Here is a 14,664-nt window from a genome sequence, read left to right as displayed (position 1 = left end):
CAACTTCTTAAAGGGGCAGTGAAGGGGGCTCTAATAAAGTTGCGGCATGCCTGGGATATTGAAGCACGCCACTTCACGAATAGTGTCCAGCAAGAATTTTTTAAATGCGCTTTGTAGAAGCTGAGTTATCTGTAGTTAAAATTTGAATTTCAGCGTCTTCGCACCTTTCCCTCTCCTCTCGTCACTTTTTGCACCCTGGAAGGTAGGCGCTCCTTCGCCGACCCCCCTTCTGGGAGCGGAGCTTCCCGACCGGTGGGAGCTAAGCGGCTTATTGGCCGCGGCCACGGTAGCTGCCTGACGTCTGAAAGAATATAACCAATGGCCACCTCTCACCTTGTCTGCGCAGATGCGGGGGACGGAGGAGGGCGCGAGCATGAAAAAGTCGCCGGGAAGGGCTTGCAAACTTTGACGCGTGATTGTAGGTCGTCTGCTGCGTGTAGTAGAGTATTATTTGGCTCTGGTTTTCATGGCAACACAGTGCAGTGATTAAGTGAGTTAATGTGCTCTCCTCGGAAGGCGTTTCAGAGCCCCTTTAAGCTGCTATGGTGGCTCCTCAGTTGCTGACCAGAGAGACAAGGGTTCGATTACGGCAGCAGCGATCGCATTCCGATAGAGGTGAAATGCACGAAGTTCGCGCACTGTGTGATGTCAGTGCATGTTAAGGGGAGATGCGAATCATGAAATGAAAATATTTATTATTAAAGATATCGTGATGAAATTGGGTACGCATATCTGTTTCTTCTTCCTGTTTTCGAAAATACAATTAGTTTCAGTATACCTAAATTAGGTCCCATAATATATGAAAATAACTGAAGCTTAATTAGTAATTAGCTAAATTCTTAAGGGGTCATTAAGACACTTTCTTTCAACATTTTTTGGTTTCGATTGAAATGAAGCCGTAGCCAAAGAGCTTACATTCACAGCGCAAAGACAAACATGGACACGAGGGGAGACACCACAAAATGTTGTTGAAGTCGGCGTTTTGTGGTGTCTCCCCTCATGTCCGAGTTCATCTTTGCGCTGTGAATGTAAGCATGAAATACCAACTCGCCCAGCAACTGATTTTAAGCCAAAGAGCTGCCGTCTAGAGCTATGCTAATTATACTGTTTTTAAGGTAAATCGTCATATAAAAATGTTCAATTAAGTTCAAGCACCATAATTATAAAGTATAGTTAAGTGACATTATGGTTAACAAAATTTGTAATGTTTGACTCAGCCAAAAAAAGAATAGCATAGCTCCACGTTTAGTTTTTTCTCAATTCAACAGTCCAAGATTAATAGAAATTGCACCACAAAAACATAATAAAAACTTCCATAAGGCCAGTCACATTGGCAAAAAACATGAAGCCGAGAAAAACGCATTTAAAGTGCGCCCGCCAGCCAGTCGGGAGTCGTAGAGGCCTGAAAAGGAAAAAAAAAAAACAGTGGAAAGCGGACGTTCCAAAAACATTTGGCAGCAGTGAATATTACCCCGATGTGGGGGAAAGGGCCCCGTTTTCAAACAAAACCTACATGACGGCCATCAGGGGCACGGTCGCGGGAAGTGACGGGCGCGACGTTCTGCCACATTTCGCTTCAAAATCCCCATTTCTGCTCTTCGGAGGCGTGAAATATATAATTTTTTAGTATTGGAGGTCGAATTAGGCCTTGACACTTTTTATTCAGGTAGTTTAGAGTAGATAAATCCCGAATTATGCCATTTTTACAAATAGAAATTTTCGCATTTTTTTATCATTCAAAAAAACTCAGGTGGTCGAAATCATTCGGAACCCTCCACTAAGGCATCCTTCATGGCCTGAATCACTTTGGAATGTTAAACCCGATAAAACCAAACCATCAACTTCTATGATAGGCAGGATGATAATTTTACACTGATTGCATTATTCCTTGATTTGTAAAAGAAACTCATGCAATGCATTTCAGGAAGTTCCTTGTAGCAAAATTTCTTGAAAGTTCTAGGCAAAAAATTACTCAATGTATTACATAAGTGAACAAAGACTCATTTTACATAAAATTAAATTACATATCTGAAATCAGCATGCAAATATACGTGGTCCCTGAAAATTTCATACCTGACTTCATAAATAATTTTTTTTCTAGACCCTCTTCCCCTTTTAACAATCATGGTCAAACAAGCACCAAACTTCCCTGCTTCATTCTTAAATACCCTAACAAAACCAGAACAAGAATCACACTTGCTTCTTACTGCCTTCGCATTTCACCCATTCCTGAAATGTTGGGCACAACCACCGTGAAAACCGGAATATAGGTCAAAGTTTTTTTCAAAAAAAAACCATGGCAAAAGTCGACCCCCGTCTCATATACTGGTCATTGGCGGAAAAACTATGGAAGTCTTGCAACAATGGGCGGCTGGAGTCGACAGCCTTCATCACTATCGCCATCAGCAGCAGTGCGGCGTGGAGACGTTGTCGCACTGCCATATTGCGTTTTCATCGTTTCAAAGCTATTTTGTGAAAAGGCTGCTTTTTCACAGTTTGTTTAAAAATAAGCGGAAGCCAACGGCAATTCACCGTCGCCTTCAAGAAAAATGCGATTGAGTATGCGGAAGCTCACAGCAACCTGGCAGCAAGGAACGAATTTGGAGTATCCGAAAAGGGCATTCAGTACTGGCGGAGGCAGAAGCTGCGTATTACAACTTGCAGCAACCAGAAGAAAACATCATTTCATGGGTGGACTGGAACGTATCCAGAATTGAAAGGAAAGGTTGCGCTGCGTACAAGATCACTGCCTGTGACTGCCGAATGCATCCGCGTGAATGCCATAGAGATCGCGCGTGCCTCTAGACTCACGAGGGCGCAATTCAAGGGCTCGCCATCCTGGGTGCGGCGATTCATGAAGAGGAAGGGCTTCGCTCTATGGCGCCGTACTTCTGTGTGCCAGAAACAAACACGCAGGTCGATGGGCGTGCAATACTGTTAAAAAATTGGCCAGATGTTCATACGAGCAGTATCTTTCGGTACTTTTTCCATTGAAAAAGATCTTTTTCATTTTTAGAATTGGTTAGTTAAGGGGTCGACCTATATTCTGGTCTGACCTATAGTCCAGTTTTTACGATAGCCACATACCGAATTGCTTCAGCCATACTCATGTAGGGGCCGCGCTTTTTTTCTCACGGCTTTGATGGGGTGAGACCCTTACACAGGACTGGAACTGTTTCATTAAATTTTCCCAACTAAAGTGGAGCATCGATTACGTCTCCCTCTTTTACGCTGTGGTACGCGTTTTTACGCCGAATTATGCAGCCATTGCAGATCCTTCATAGCGCCCGACGACCAATGCAAATTAACCAACCGTTGCAGGTCTTACCACATATGCCGTTTGGTCGCAGTTAGCGTGCTTACTGTGCGGCAGTGCTAAAACTCTCTGATGATGTTTTGGCCAACGGTTCGGAGTGGCGCTCCACGCATGAGACCTACGGTCAAGTGTGAGGTGGCATTCACCTCTGCTGCTTTTCCTCACGCTTCATTGTCGAAGGTCTTTTGGAAATCCATTATATGTTCATTTTAATGTGAGGTTATCGTGTGATGGTAAGGCACTTTCACTGCAGCTTTGATGTGAAGCACGCTAAGCCTAGCGACACTAGACGAACGGCATGCTATTATGGCACATATTCCACTGGCGCCCAAGCCTAGCAGGTGCTGCATTGCCACAAGGAAACTTGCAGCTAGCGTCGGTGCCCCCCATTCTACCTTTCGTGAAGCATAACACTCTGCCTTTTCTGGCACGAACACCGAGTGCACAAGACAAATTAGCAGTGCCACAGCACCATGCGCTCGCAGTTCCAGGCGGAAGTAGTCCAGCGCGAGGGACAACGCGTCCGTCACTGTACTGAATGTTGCAGACAGTTACAGTCTATTAGCTTCCAGTGGAACGCGCCATGCAGGTAAAATTATGCACACATGAAGCAATTCTGGCGTTAAAGCTCCGGTTGTACAGAAAATCTGTCGTCAGTGTTGCAAGTGAAAAATCCCCAGAGAAGCAACCAGGCTCACGTGAATTTGTGGCATCATTACAACCTGCCGATCGGGCTGTGAGCAAACTGACCATTTTGGCAGGTAGCATTTAAATTAATAATTGGTCCCGAGAAATTGCCCAGGAGGAGTAATCTGGGTTGCAAAAGCGCCACTGATGGCAGCACCTTCCATTGCAGGGCCCTTGCTTAACCGCTATACCACTGCACCAGGAGTGGTATGAGGACTGCAGGGATCTATGAATGTAAAGTTGAGAATAACCAATTCAGCATATATGGGCATTAACCCACTAGAGTTATTGTGCCATAATCTTAGGGCAGAGCTTATGTGTCCCCTCCAATTTTACAGCAAAAGCTCTACATCACGACCAAAGCTGCAAAAGCCGGGCCATTGCTGAAGCCTTGAGCTTGAATAAATAAATAAATAAATAAATAAACTACATATTGCCATGACTGGGATTTGAACCTGCGACAGCGCAAACAGATCAGTTTCGCTGGTCAGTGCATGAGAGCTCTATGCCATCGCTGCAACCAATCATGCCTCATGTTAAACTGCAACACACAGTCTCATGCTGTGCATTGCACATTGTCGTCTTCATCAACTTCCACCTGCGGTACGAGCAGATGCGATCAGCTTAACCTCGACCTGAGCTTAACTTGAGTCTACTACCGTCACCAGACGTGCCGATGATCCAGCAAAGCAAAACCATGAACCAATCAGGCTAAGCACAAGCTTTCACACATCTACTCGGTTTAACTACGTTAAACCCTTACCAGTTTTTTTGGCTGACATTTCTTTCAACGTGACAGCATTCTAGCTGAAGTTCGGAGGAAAAGCAGTGCGTGTTGTTACACCATTTTAGAATTGGTCAGCAATGGTTGTGATGTCACACCACAGGCAACCAATGAGAGCGAGGTATGACGCCAAACACTCAAAGTCGAGGGGTTGGCAGGGCGCCAACAGTGCGGCAGTAGGAGCGTGTAGAAAGTTTCCACTGCTCTGCGGATGGCGCGTTGAGTCATGCAACGGGGTGCATGGCACGGCTGTTGGGGGAAAAGGAGCGGCAAAGGAGCGTTTTTCAAAAAGAAAGAGGCTCCAAGACTGATGCATGCCTGCTCTAATGATGCTTGTAGAGCTGTAAGAACCTGTAATGCTGTTGCGCTCAGCTTCCTAAGGGTTGGTTGCTTAGGAGTTTTCATTTTTTTTCAATTACCAGCTGCTAAGTAAGGGTACAGCCTTTACGCGAGTATATATGGTAACAGCGCCACTTGAAAGCTGTTGCATGACACTGACCAGGTTTTGCCTCTGGGACTGGGTGGACGCCTTGAAGGCCACGGTGGGCAGCTCTCGACGCAGGTAGCGCAGCCACTTGGTCAAGTTCTCACGGGGGATCAGGTCTGCACACAAAAGCAGCAGTGTGGCAAATCACGCAGCATGTTCTGTGCATTTGTTCAGATCACCTCTGCCAATGACAGCACAGCAGAGAAAAGCCACATGCCAGCAACTGCGAGCGTCAGCCACAAAAAGCTTGTCTGCGGCTACCATGCCTGCACTGCCCAGCGGATTTCTCTGCCTTGTGATGGGCGATAAATAACCATCAGCCATTAAAGAAATCACGAAGATGCTTTCAGAACTGACCACAAATTTTGACGACCACAAAGCTAACCTCGCAATGGCACTGCATGACGTCAAGCAGTCGCTGTCCTTCTTAAATGACAAGTTTGAGGAATTTAGATCCATCATTGGCAATATGAGGCAGAAACAGCAGGCACAGTGATCAGTGATCATAGTGTGATCATTGATCAGTGATCATAATACAGTCCTAGAAAGTGTGGAATAGTGCAATTAAAGCAGTATTCAAACAACAAAACACTGCAATCAAAGGACCCCGCCTCAAGAATGATGAAAAACTTACTGGTGCCCTAATGCAGTTTGGAGAAAAGTGCAGTGTTCCAATACTGAGCACTGATATCAATGTCGTTCATCACATGTCCCGAAAGGACAAGAAAAAGCCAAACATAATGGTGAGGTTCGCATCTCGCTCCGTCTGAAAATTAATACTACAGGCAGTCAAAAAAAATTAGCCGATGCTGAGGCACCAATCGAATATTGAGCGTTAACACACAAACATAACTCGTGCTAGTTTGTATGTCATGTGCTATAAAAAAGCCAGAACTGCCACCCTATTAGACCTCAGTGGTGTTTTCGGCATCATTCATCCAGGGCAAGCTCGTAATAACAAGGTGCCTTTACTATGGGTGACCATATAAACTGCGCATGTTATTCTGAAATGTTCAGCATTTTGAAACTCGTAGTAGTGAATAATTTTTACGCTGAAAATACAGTAGAATCTCGGTGATACGAATTCGTAAAATTTCCCTGCCGAAATACATTGTGTACAATGGGCCAAAATTCGGATGTTCCGAACACTTTTCCGCGTCGCGCCGAATGATACGAACTTCGGTACCGCGACCGTCGAGCCGCCACCGGCGCAGCGTGCGGCAGTGCCGGTTTGGGATTCCGCGGCAGCAGGGAGGCTGACGAGGCAAGGAAAGCTTTCTCTCTCTCTAGTTTTTGGGGGCGGGCTCTTCACCTTTTTCTTTTTACTTTGTTGTTGCCCGAGGCTAGCGCCACTGTTTATTGGTCCGTTCACCCTGCGAACCAGCCAACCCTACCGGTCGGGCGCGATTTGTCCTCTCCACATTTCTCGCCGCCCTGCGCGCGCATTCTGTCTGTCTTTCCACCACAGCCAGCGCACAGATAGTCATACTAGCAGCAGCTCCCGCTTCTTCCCTCGTACGCGACGACTACGGAAGCGCAGCTTGTTGTCTGCGTGTGTCGTTTTACGAGCACTGATCGCGTCAGCCCGAAAGGTACTGCAATCAGTACAATGTCGCGAAAGCGGAAGGCGCTGTCCTTGAAGGACAAAGTGGATATTTTAAAGAAGGTGGACAAAGAACCCAAGAAAAGGCGCATCCACATGAGCAAGGAATTAGGCCTGCCAATTTCTACGATGTCTACAATCGTTGGTCAGCGCGACCAAATTATGCAGAATGCGCACCACTTTGGCATCTGCAACCAGCTTGGCGTTGATTGCAGTGCCGACGATTTCGTCACCGCGGACGACGATCTTGTCACGTGTGGTCTGCGCACAGTGGAAGGCATCGTGGAGGATGTATTGTCGCAGCCTGGAATTTCGACCAGTGACGAAGAAGACGAGTGCCAAAATGGTGATGACCAACCACCGTCGGCAGCCGAAACTATGCACACTGTCGATATTCTGCGGCGTGCTGGGACATAAAGACTGTGCGCGAGAACACTACAGCCCAGTTCTTCAGCTTCGAAAATTCTCTGCTGGCCTACCTCGCGGAGAAGAAGACTCAGAAGGACATACGTGACTTCTTTCCATGTAAATAAATGTTTTTTTTTGTGCGTGTCTCATGGTTTCAGGACGGATTTCACTCGCTTTTTGGTGATACGAAATTTCGGGTAATACGAATATTTTCGCTTCTCCTTGAGATACGTATCACCGAGATTCGTATCACCAAGATTCTACTGTATAGGCATTCTGGTGGGAATTTTACAAAAGTTCGCAAATCTAAAAAATCGTTAAAGTGAGGTTCATAGCATCGACAGTTCACAGTAGCAAATAGCTTTTAGTTTAGGTTTCTATTACGTTCTCATAATTCAAACAGAAATCTCTGGTCCACTGAAGTTTGAATTAATGAGAGTTTATTGTACACGGGAATTTCCTTCTACCGAAGACTAAAAACGTCTACTGAGAAAGCACCATTACTCACGTAGGGACTAAGCTATGGAATGAACTTCCAAATGTGATAAAGCAAAGCAATACCGTTCAAAAAATATTATAAACCAGAGTGATGAGAGTGCATTTTCTTTTCTGCATTGACGGCATTGTGCTCTTGTGATTATTTTGGGGGGCTGCTTGTTTCTACGGCCTACATAGGAGCTCACAGACAAAAAGAGACACAGTAGACTCCGTTTAAGACGAAGGGACCAGAAAATTTGCTTGTCTTAGCAGAGGTGCCCCAGAAAAGAGGTGAGCATGCTAGGTGTGTCCATGTATGTGTTACACGAAAACATTGAATGAAATAGCCTTTCAGCAAGAGGATAATAGTATCAAATAGAGCATTTATTGGACTATGCATGAAGTGAGCTGAGGAAAGAGGATGAAACAAGCTCACATTGTACAGTAAAATCTCGGTGATACAAATTCATAAAATTCCCCAGTTGGAGTGCGTTGGGTACAATGAGCACAATTTTGGACGTTCCGAACACTTTCTTGCGCCACAATGGATGGTACAGACCAACACCAATCTGTGACATAAGCAAGATGCGGTGGTGCTGCTGTCGTCGCCTAGAACGACTGGGGAAAAGCTTGGGGGTAAAAAGTGGGCTTAGCACCCATAGGAATACATGGAAGCAAAAGTTCTCAAAGCAGTTTTTCGATATCACAGTGCACCTGTGATGCCATCCTTTCGTGAAGAACCAAATCCTCGCTAGAGAAGGTTCCGAAAGTATGAAGCTTCATTTCAAAGCCAATGTATCTTTAAAACACCGCATTCTGTGCGTGTGAGAGTGATTCAATTGCCGAATCAATTCCTTTAAATACTCCTTCCCCAGAACCATAGCTGAATGGAATTCCTTGCCTCAGGACATTTTGCAAGCAGACAATCTACACCAGTTTGAAACTTATCTGTCCCGTTATTTAAGCCTATAGAAACCATTTGTCATTGCTGTCATTCATTTTCAATTTTCAGTTCAATTCAATTCTTTATTTTCCAGAAATAATGGATCCTGGAAAGGGTCAAGAGCTAAAAGCTGTCTCGACAGCTTGACTAGGCCCTACCATGACCCCTTCTACAAGACAGTATGTTCATTACCTGCGGTTCCGATCCTCGGTGGTCTGAAACCGAGCGTATTATTATAAACACTTACTTATCTGACTATCAGCTTGTAGTTTTATCTGCTGGCAAGATGATTTCATATAGTTGTATAAATTTTGTACTTGTGGCTGTGTGTACTTCTTGAGTTGTATGCATTCACCCTGTAACGGCCTTACGGCTGACAGTATCAATAAATAAATAAATAATAAAATTGCCAGCTGGGGCTACGGAACGGGAGCACGGGCCATTGAAACACGTGTAATGAAACTTCCAGAAATGTTTTTCTCATTTCATTGGGGCATCGGTGATCGGTCATTATATAACTGATATTTTGAACAATAGCACTTTTGGACAAGCTGCACCATCTAGTTTGCTAATAATGCTATCTCTTTGGTTTCAGTTTTTTTTTTGCTAAAGGAAAGGAGTGACGTGAATAATGAAACTTTGACTGGACGTAGTCCACTGGTTGGTGATCATGGCGTCTGTTGCACTGCGTGCTCGTGGAAGGCGAGAAGCTACATTGAACACTTTCTCTCTTTTTTCTTTTTAGAGCAGCAGTGATGAGTTGGACAACCATGTGCAATGATCAGATTTCAGGTCAGATTGCAAGACTTCGTCTCAGAGGACCGTGACATCAGCGTGTGCTTGCACGTTTCATTTTGGTGTTCACGTTGTATTTTATGCAGTGCGCTTGATTTGCAAATGATGAGTGGTTTTATACAGTGCTTTCGGGTCTTTGCAACATACCAGATGATATTTTAGCAAATGCGCCTGCAGATTTTTGGTTATGATGTCAAAGAAGGCCACACCCTCTTTTTCACCTATCAAAACCATTCACTACCAACCGGGGAAGAGAAAATGAAAAAAGTAAGAACAGCACACTCTGCTATAAAAAAAATGACAAGAACTCGAAACAAGTGTAATGTGCAGCACATGCCACGTCTACCTCCAATTCATGTCCTCACGCGACTGCTTTCTCGGTGGCACAGCTGTCATATTGCCTAACTTGAAAGGCCACTGAAAGCGCAGTGTATTATGTATGCAGCTGAAAATCGCAAGAATGGTAGCTAAGAACATGTGCAACATTTTGTGTATTGTAATTTTTTTGCTGGCTCAATGCAGCACCTCATTTTTGTTTTGCTGGTTTTCTTTTTTGTGTTACCAGCACGTTTAACCAGTAAAATTTTCGAAAAGTTCTGCACACACAACTCTGGCGTTTTTTTCATTCAGAAGTATAATCAGTAAGTTGAAATTTAATGCATTCCAATGCGCAGTGTATTCAGCACTTTTTGAAGAAATTATTTTTATTTTAAACCACTCAAAATCGGTCATTTTTTTGCGGTAAGGAAAGAGTTCATTCGAGGGGCAAATATATGTTCTACCCACAAATGAAGGGCCCTACCTACACATAAGTGGCTGGTATTGCAGTAAATCACAACAGATTTCTCTCCAACCTCTCCACTTGAACTGGTTTCTACTACCGGTATGCAATGGTCCGAGGGGTGGACTGACTTGATTTCAAACCGATGACACGGCAGTGCACCCACCAATCTTGTTGAGCAGCAGCACCAGGCGCTTGCCCCGAGACTGTACCAACTGCTCCAGCTGTGGACTGCGTGTGCCCAGTGGATCCCTGGCATCGAGGACCTGCAGGCACCACAAGTTCTCGTCCATAGCTACCCATTGCTCAGTCAACAATCTTCAGCACTGGCTCTATTTTGATTGAAACTAAAGATTAGGAACCCCAACTTTCTGCGGTGAAACATTTTAAATTCAACAAGTGAGAACAAAAAACCACAAAATTCCACCATTTGGAACCAACTCATGGATGTGAAACCATGTTCCCCCCCAATTAATCGGACTTGCGACACAGCCCCAAGTAAGTCTATAGTATCGGACACTCGTCATTTGGACACCGGAGGCCGTGTCACTGTATGAAGGACATAGCGAGCAATCGTGCTAATATCTCATGTCATGTTAGAGACCCATGCCCCTCTAACATCAGGCAACGGCATTTCATGGCCACATAGTTTTGGTTTCCCTTTTCCACTGCAGACTGCCAGCTGAGTGCAGTTTCAGACGGTTCTGCCACAGGCCTTTTCATTTGCACATTAGAAGGTGCCGGTGCTGAAGCATTTCCCTCGTCTGCACGGTTCTTCCGTTCTTTTATTGGGGGCAGAACTGCAGTAACTGCTCGCAGTTTGTGCTTCACACACGGTGGCACTGCCACTTGTGAGGAGGCTCCACTGTTACCGCGTGGCACCATGGAGCAGTACTGCATTAACAATCATGAAAGTGTGCACGCAGCAATGAATATGAAATTAAGAAAAATCGCCACGCAGTCTGATCTCAAAAGTAGGCGACCACTGCCCCGGTCTCTGGCAAACAAATTTACCACGATACGAACAGTTCCCGGCAGTTTTGGAGGCGGCCAATCATTAACTCGGACTTTTGGGTAATTAGGCCATTTTTCCTGGAACTCTTCAAGGCAGCTAAAATCACCTCCACCACCAGGCTTGGTTGCCACGAGGAGAACCCAACTTTTTAATGACCTTGGAGTGAAGCGTGCGGTGTGCAAAGGAAATGGAAAAAAGAGCAGCGTGGGTCATAGAGAAGATGGGCACAAGACTGGGCAGATTGAAACACTAGGTAGCAGCGCTTACTCGTGAAATAAAGTACGACCAAAAATTCAACCTTGATTTGAAAAAGGACATGCATTTTGATGAGAAACAATACGCCTCTCATTACATGCAAGCCATTGCAAACTGCATATCACCGGTTATGATGCAAATTTTGGCTTTAGTCGATAGGCCTAACTACGAAGGCCAGTGATTGTTTTGGCTGTTTGTCATCTTCGCCTCCCCATTCCGGGACCTTCATACTGCACGGGCAGCACAGTTCCCGCAGCAGCGGGTTTCCTTTTGCATGTAGACGTCTCAAACCGGGCATTTGTCGGTGGCATGCCAAATGCAGTACAGCTATCACACGCTGAGCTCGTGAAAGCAGCTGGCACCCGTCATCTGCGTACATGATGTGCGGTGAGATTTTGTCATGAGGGGCTTTGGAATGTGCATAGAACTATACTGAGTTAAAGTGACATTTTCAGTGAATTTAGACTTTTCAGACTACCCAATTCTTTGCACATTTTCATGGTCCCTAGAGAGTCAAAAAAAATTGTCGCTGACTGCATCAGAGGCTTGGCTTAGCTTGGCTTGAATGCGACCACATGGTTCTGAAGCATTGCCTCTGAAATAATATTGCGACCGTTACCACCTTGCGGGTTTAGATTCAGTCCCGACGCCACACGCACCTTTGCACTTTCGGTGCCTCTATACTGTTTTCCCCCTTTATGGTGGCATCGAGGCAATGCCTCTTGAATGGAGGGGGCAGTGCCACACTGCTCACATTCTACGGTGTCGCGATGCAGCCGAGCGGCATGACTTGGCTCGTGACAGAGCGAGGAAGACGACACTTCAGCTTGGGTGCGTGCTGCTGGTCTGCTTGGCCGTTCGATTAAGGAAGGGAGGACATGGCTCTTTCGGGCCGAAAATTCGCAAAAATCGGTTTTTCCGTTTTGCCATATTCGGATTCACGAGATCATTTTGCATCTGTAATCGAGTTTTTAGAAAGGAAGAATCAGTATTTGCTTCGTAATAGGCATTTAAATATCCGAAGGCGCACGCGTGGCCCTTTAAATTGAGGTCAAATCGTGCCCCACCGTTCTCGGCAAGAGTCAACTATGGGCATTGGGAAGATGGCAAAAAGGCAACACAGAGATGTCATGCATCCAGATTATGCCCCTGGTGCATTTGTATGAATTTTAACTTATTACTTTTACATAAACAGAGTTGGAAACGTTTTTTTTTTTTTTCATTTTCTCAAAACCACAATTCTGACACATTTCCAATAGTGCAGGGATAATATCTCTGGTTCTATGTGGGCTAGCTTCATAATTCTTTTTTTGTTGGAAAGATAAACTCACAGAGAGTGAAATAAGACTAAAACAAGACCAATTGCCAATTAGTATAATTTTAAAACAATACAATTTGTCTGAGCCGCCATATTGAATTTTCCGAGGTAAAGTTTAATATGCCATATCTTTTGTCCAAATGGGTCTAAAACATTCAGATTACCTTATTTCACTCAGTGGACATTCTAGAGCATGCCTGTATGCTAAACTTCACTGTGGCCTTTACTGTTAGATAATTAAATTACCTGCAAGTTTCAAACAGATTACATAATATTTTGAAAACAACTAGTTTCACAGGAAAACTGTGTGTGCATATTTAAAATCAGCATACTAAAATTCATAAGTTTTATGAATATCCATCAAAAAATAAGAAAAATAGTTCTAAGAGGGGTGTCCCCCGATAAAAGCCTCTTTTTGAGTCCCTACGTTTGTCGGCGACAAAATATTTATGAATCCGCTACTTCCGTAATTTAGCGAGCCTTTTGCGTTTTTCTCGCAAGGGGGGGGGGGGGGGGGGGGGGGGGGGGGGGGGGGGCACAGCTTTGGTTGGCCTGAACAGTTCGAGAAGGTAAAAATTCATTTTTCCATAATGCAGTAGAGTGTACTGCCAATATACAGTAGAGTATAAGGCGGCAGAGATTTTTGCTTGAATTATCAAGTCAGAAGCGCACCTTAATACGATCCAACACAGAATGTGATATGCTTTATGCCATCTATACACGCAAATAGTACCAATTTAAAACTATCTCACAATGCAAACTAAGCTAAATGCGTTAAAACAACATAAAATACGGGTGAAAGGCACTGATGTCCACCAGAGATGCTACTGGCAAAATGCAAATTGGAGCAACCTTTGGAGCACTCAAATTTCCAATTTCGAGCACTTTGGAGTAGAGGAACGTCGAATTAGGAGCAGTCTGGAGCACTTTGGAGAATTAAAACATTGGTATAGAAGCCCTCTGGAGCATGTAGCTTTTAAATTGCAAATCACTTAGGTTGGCAAACAAGGCTATAAAAGTTTGAGTGCAATGTAAAGATGTGCTACACCATTAAAGGGACAGAACACTGAATTTTGAGTCACAGCCATCGTTCAGTTGCTAAAACCGAAACCAAAACAGCATGACATAAAAATTCGATTATAAATTATTTAGCCATCGTAGGCGAATACCACATGGTGATCCATGCATAGTGGTGTCTTCTGCATCATTGTAGAGAAGAAAACATGCCACCAAAATTAGTGCCTACACTCCTTTGAGATTGTAATTATTGGTACATAGTGGCATCTGAGAGGTCTTGAATAGTTACACCTGGTTACAATGTAATTGGAAAAAGACAGAAATTTTTCGTTCCATTCAGGGTTTTCATTAAATGCAGTTTTCGTGAGAAAAGTAGAAAGGACACTGCAGAATGGAAACCAAAACAAAAAACACATGTAGGTGCAATCACCTCGAAAATGTTTACAGAAAACAGCGTTAGTCGAAGTCATGAATGAGGAGAAGCATTTCGCGATCTTGCTGATACAGTAAAATCTCGTTACTACGAACATCAGATTAACGAAATTTTCAGATTTACGAATTTTTTTAAAATCCCCGCCAAAATGCCTATACTTTCAATGTAAAAAACTTTCAGTACTACGAATTTCAAATTACCGAATATTTCAGAATAACGTATGTAATTTAATCTCGCATTCGTCGCAAAACGCTTCGTTATTACGAAGTTCCGTACCAAATCCCTAAAGCTGACGCCTGTCATCATCATCCGAAGCATCAGCTATGCGCTGGGGAACTCGTTGCA

At 44.3% G+C, this 14,664-nt stretch overlaps 2 protein-coding genes across 4 annotated transcripts in view; both read right to left on the bottom strand.

Annotated features, from left to right (window-relative positions):
- The window catches only part of LOC144106489 (uncharacterized), a 492,993-nt gene that overhangs the window by 291,340 nt on the left and 186,989 nt on the right, over positions 1 to 14,664 (bottom strand). The gene's annotated exons all lie outside the window — the stretch shown is intronic.
- The window catches only part of Ns1 (Nucleostemin 1), a 72,311-nt gene that overhangs the window by 44,008 nt on the left and 13,639 nt on the right, over positions 1 to 14,664 (bottom strand). For both annotated transcript variants that reach the window (XR_013309253.1, XM_077640278.1), the window contains exons 6-7: positions 10,448 to 10,547; positions 5,287 to 5,390 (exon numbers count right to left, since the gene is read on the bottom strand). Coding sequence is in view for 1 of the 2 variants with exons in the window: in XM_077640278.1 (XP_077496404.1) it covers positions 5,287 to 5,390; positions 10,448 to 10,547 (204 nt within the window). In the remaining variant the exon portion in view is untranslated. The remainder of the gene's footprint in view (positions 1 to 5,286; positions 5,391 to 10,447; positions 10,548 to 14,664) is intronic.

The sequence above is a fragment of the Amblyomma americanum genome, chromosome 10 (assembly GCF_052857255.1).
Source record: "Amblyomma americanum isolate KBUSLIRL-KWMA chromosome 10, ASM5285725v1, whole genome shotgun sequence".
Classification (NCBI taxonomy): Eukaryota; Metazoa; Arthropoda; class Arachnida; order Ixodida; family Ixodidae; genus Amblyomma; species Amblyomma americanum.
The sequence above is the reverse complement of the archived record's forward strand: the minus strand, read 5'-3'. Positions and strand labels throughout refer to the sequence as shown.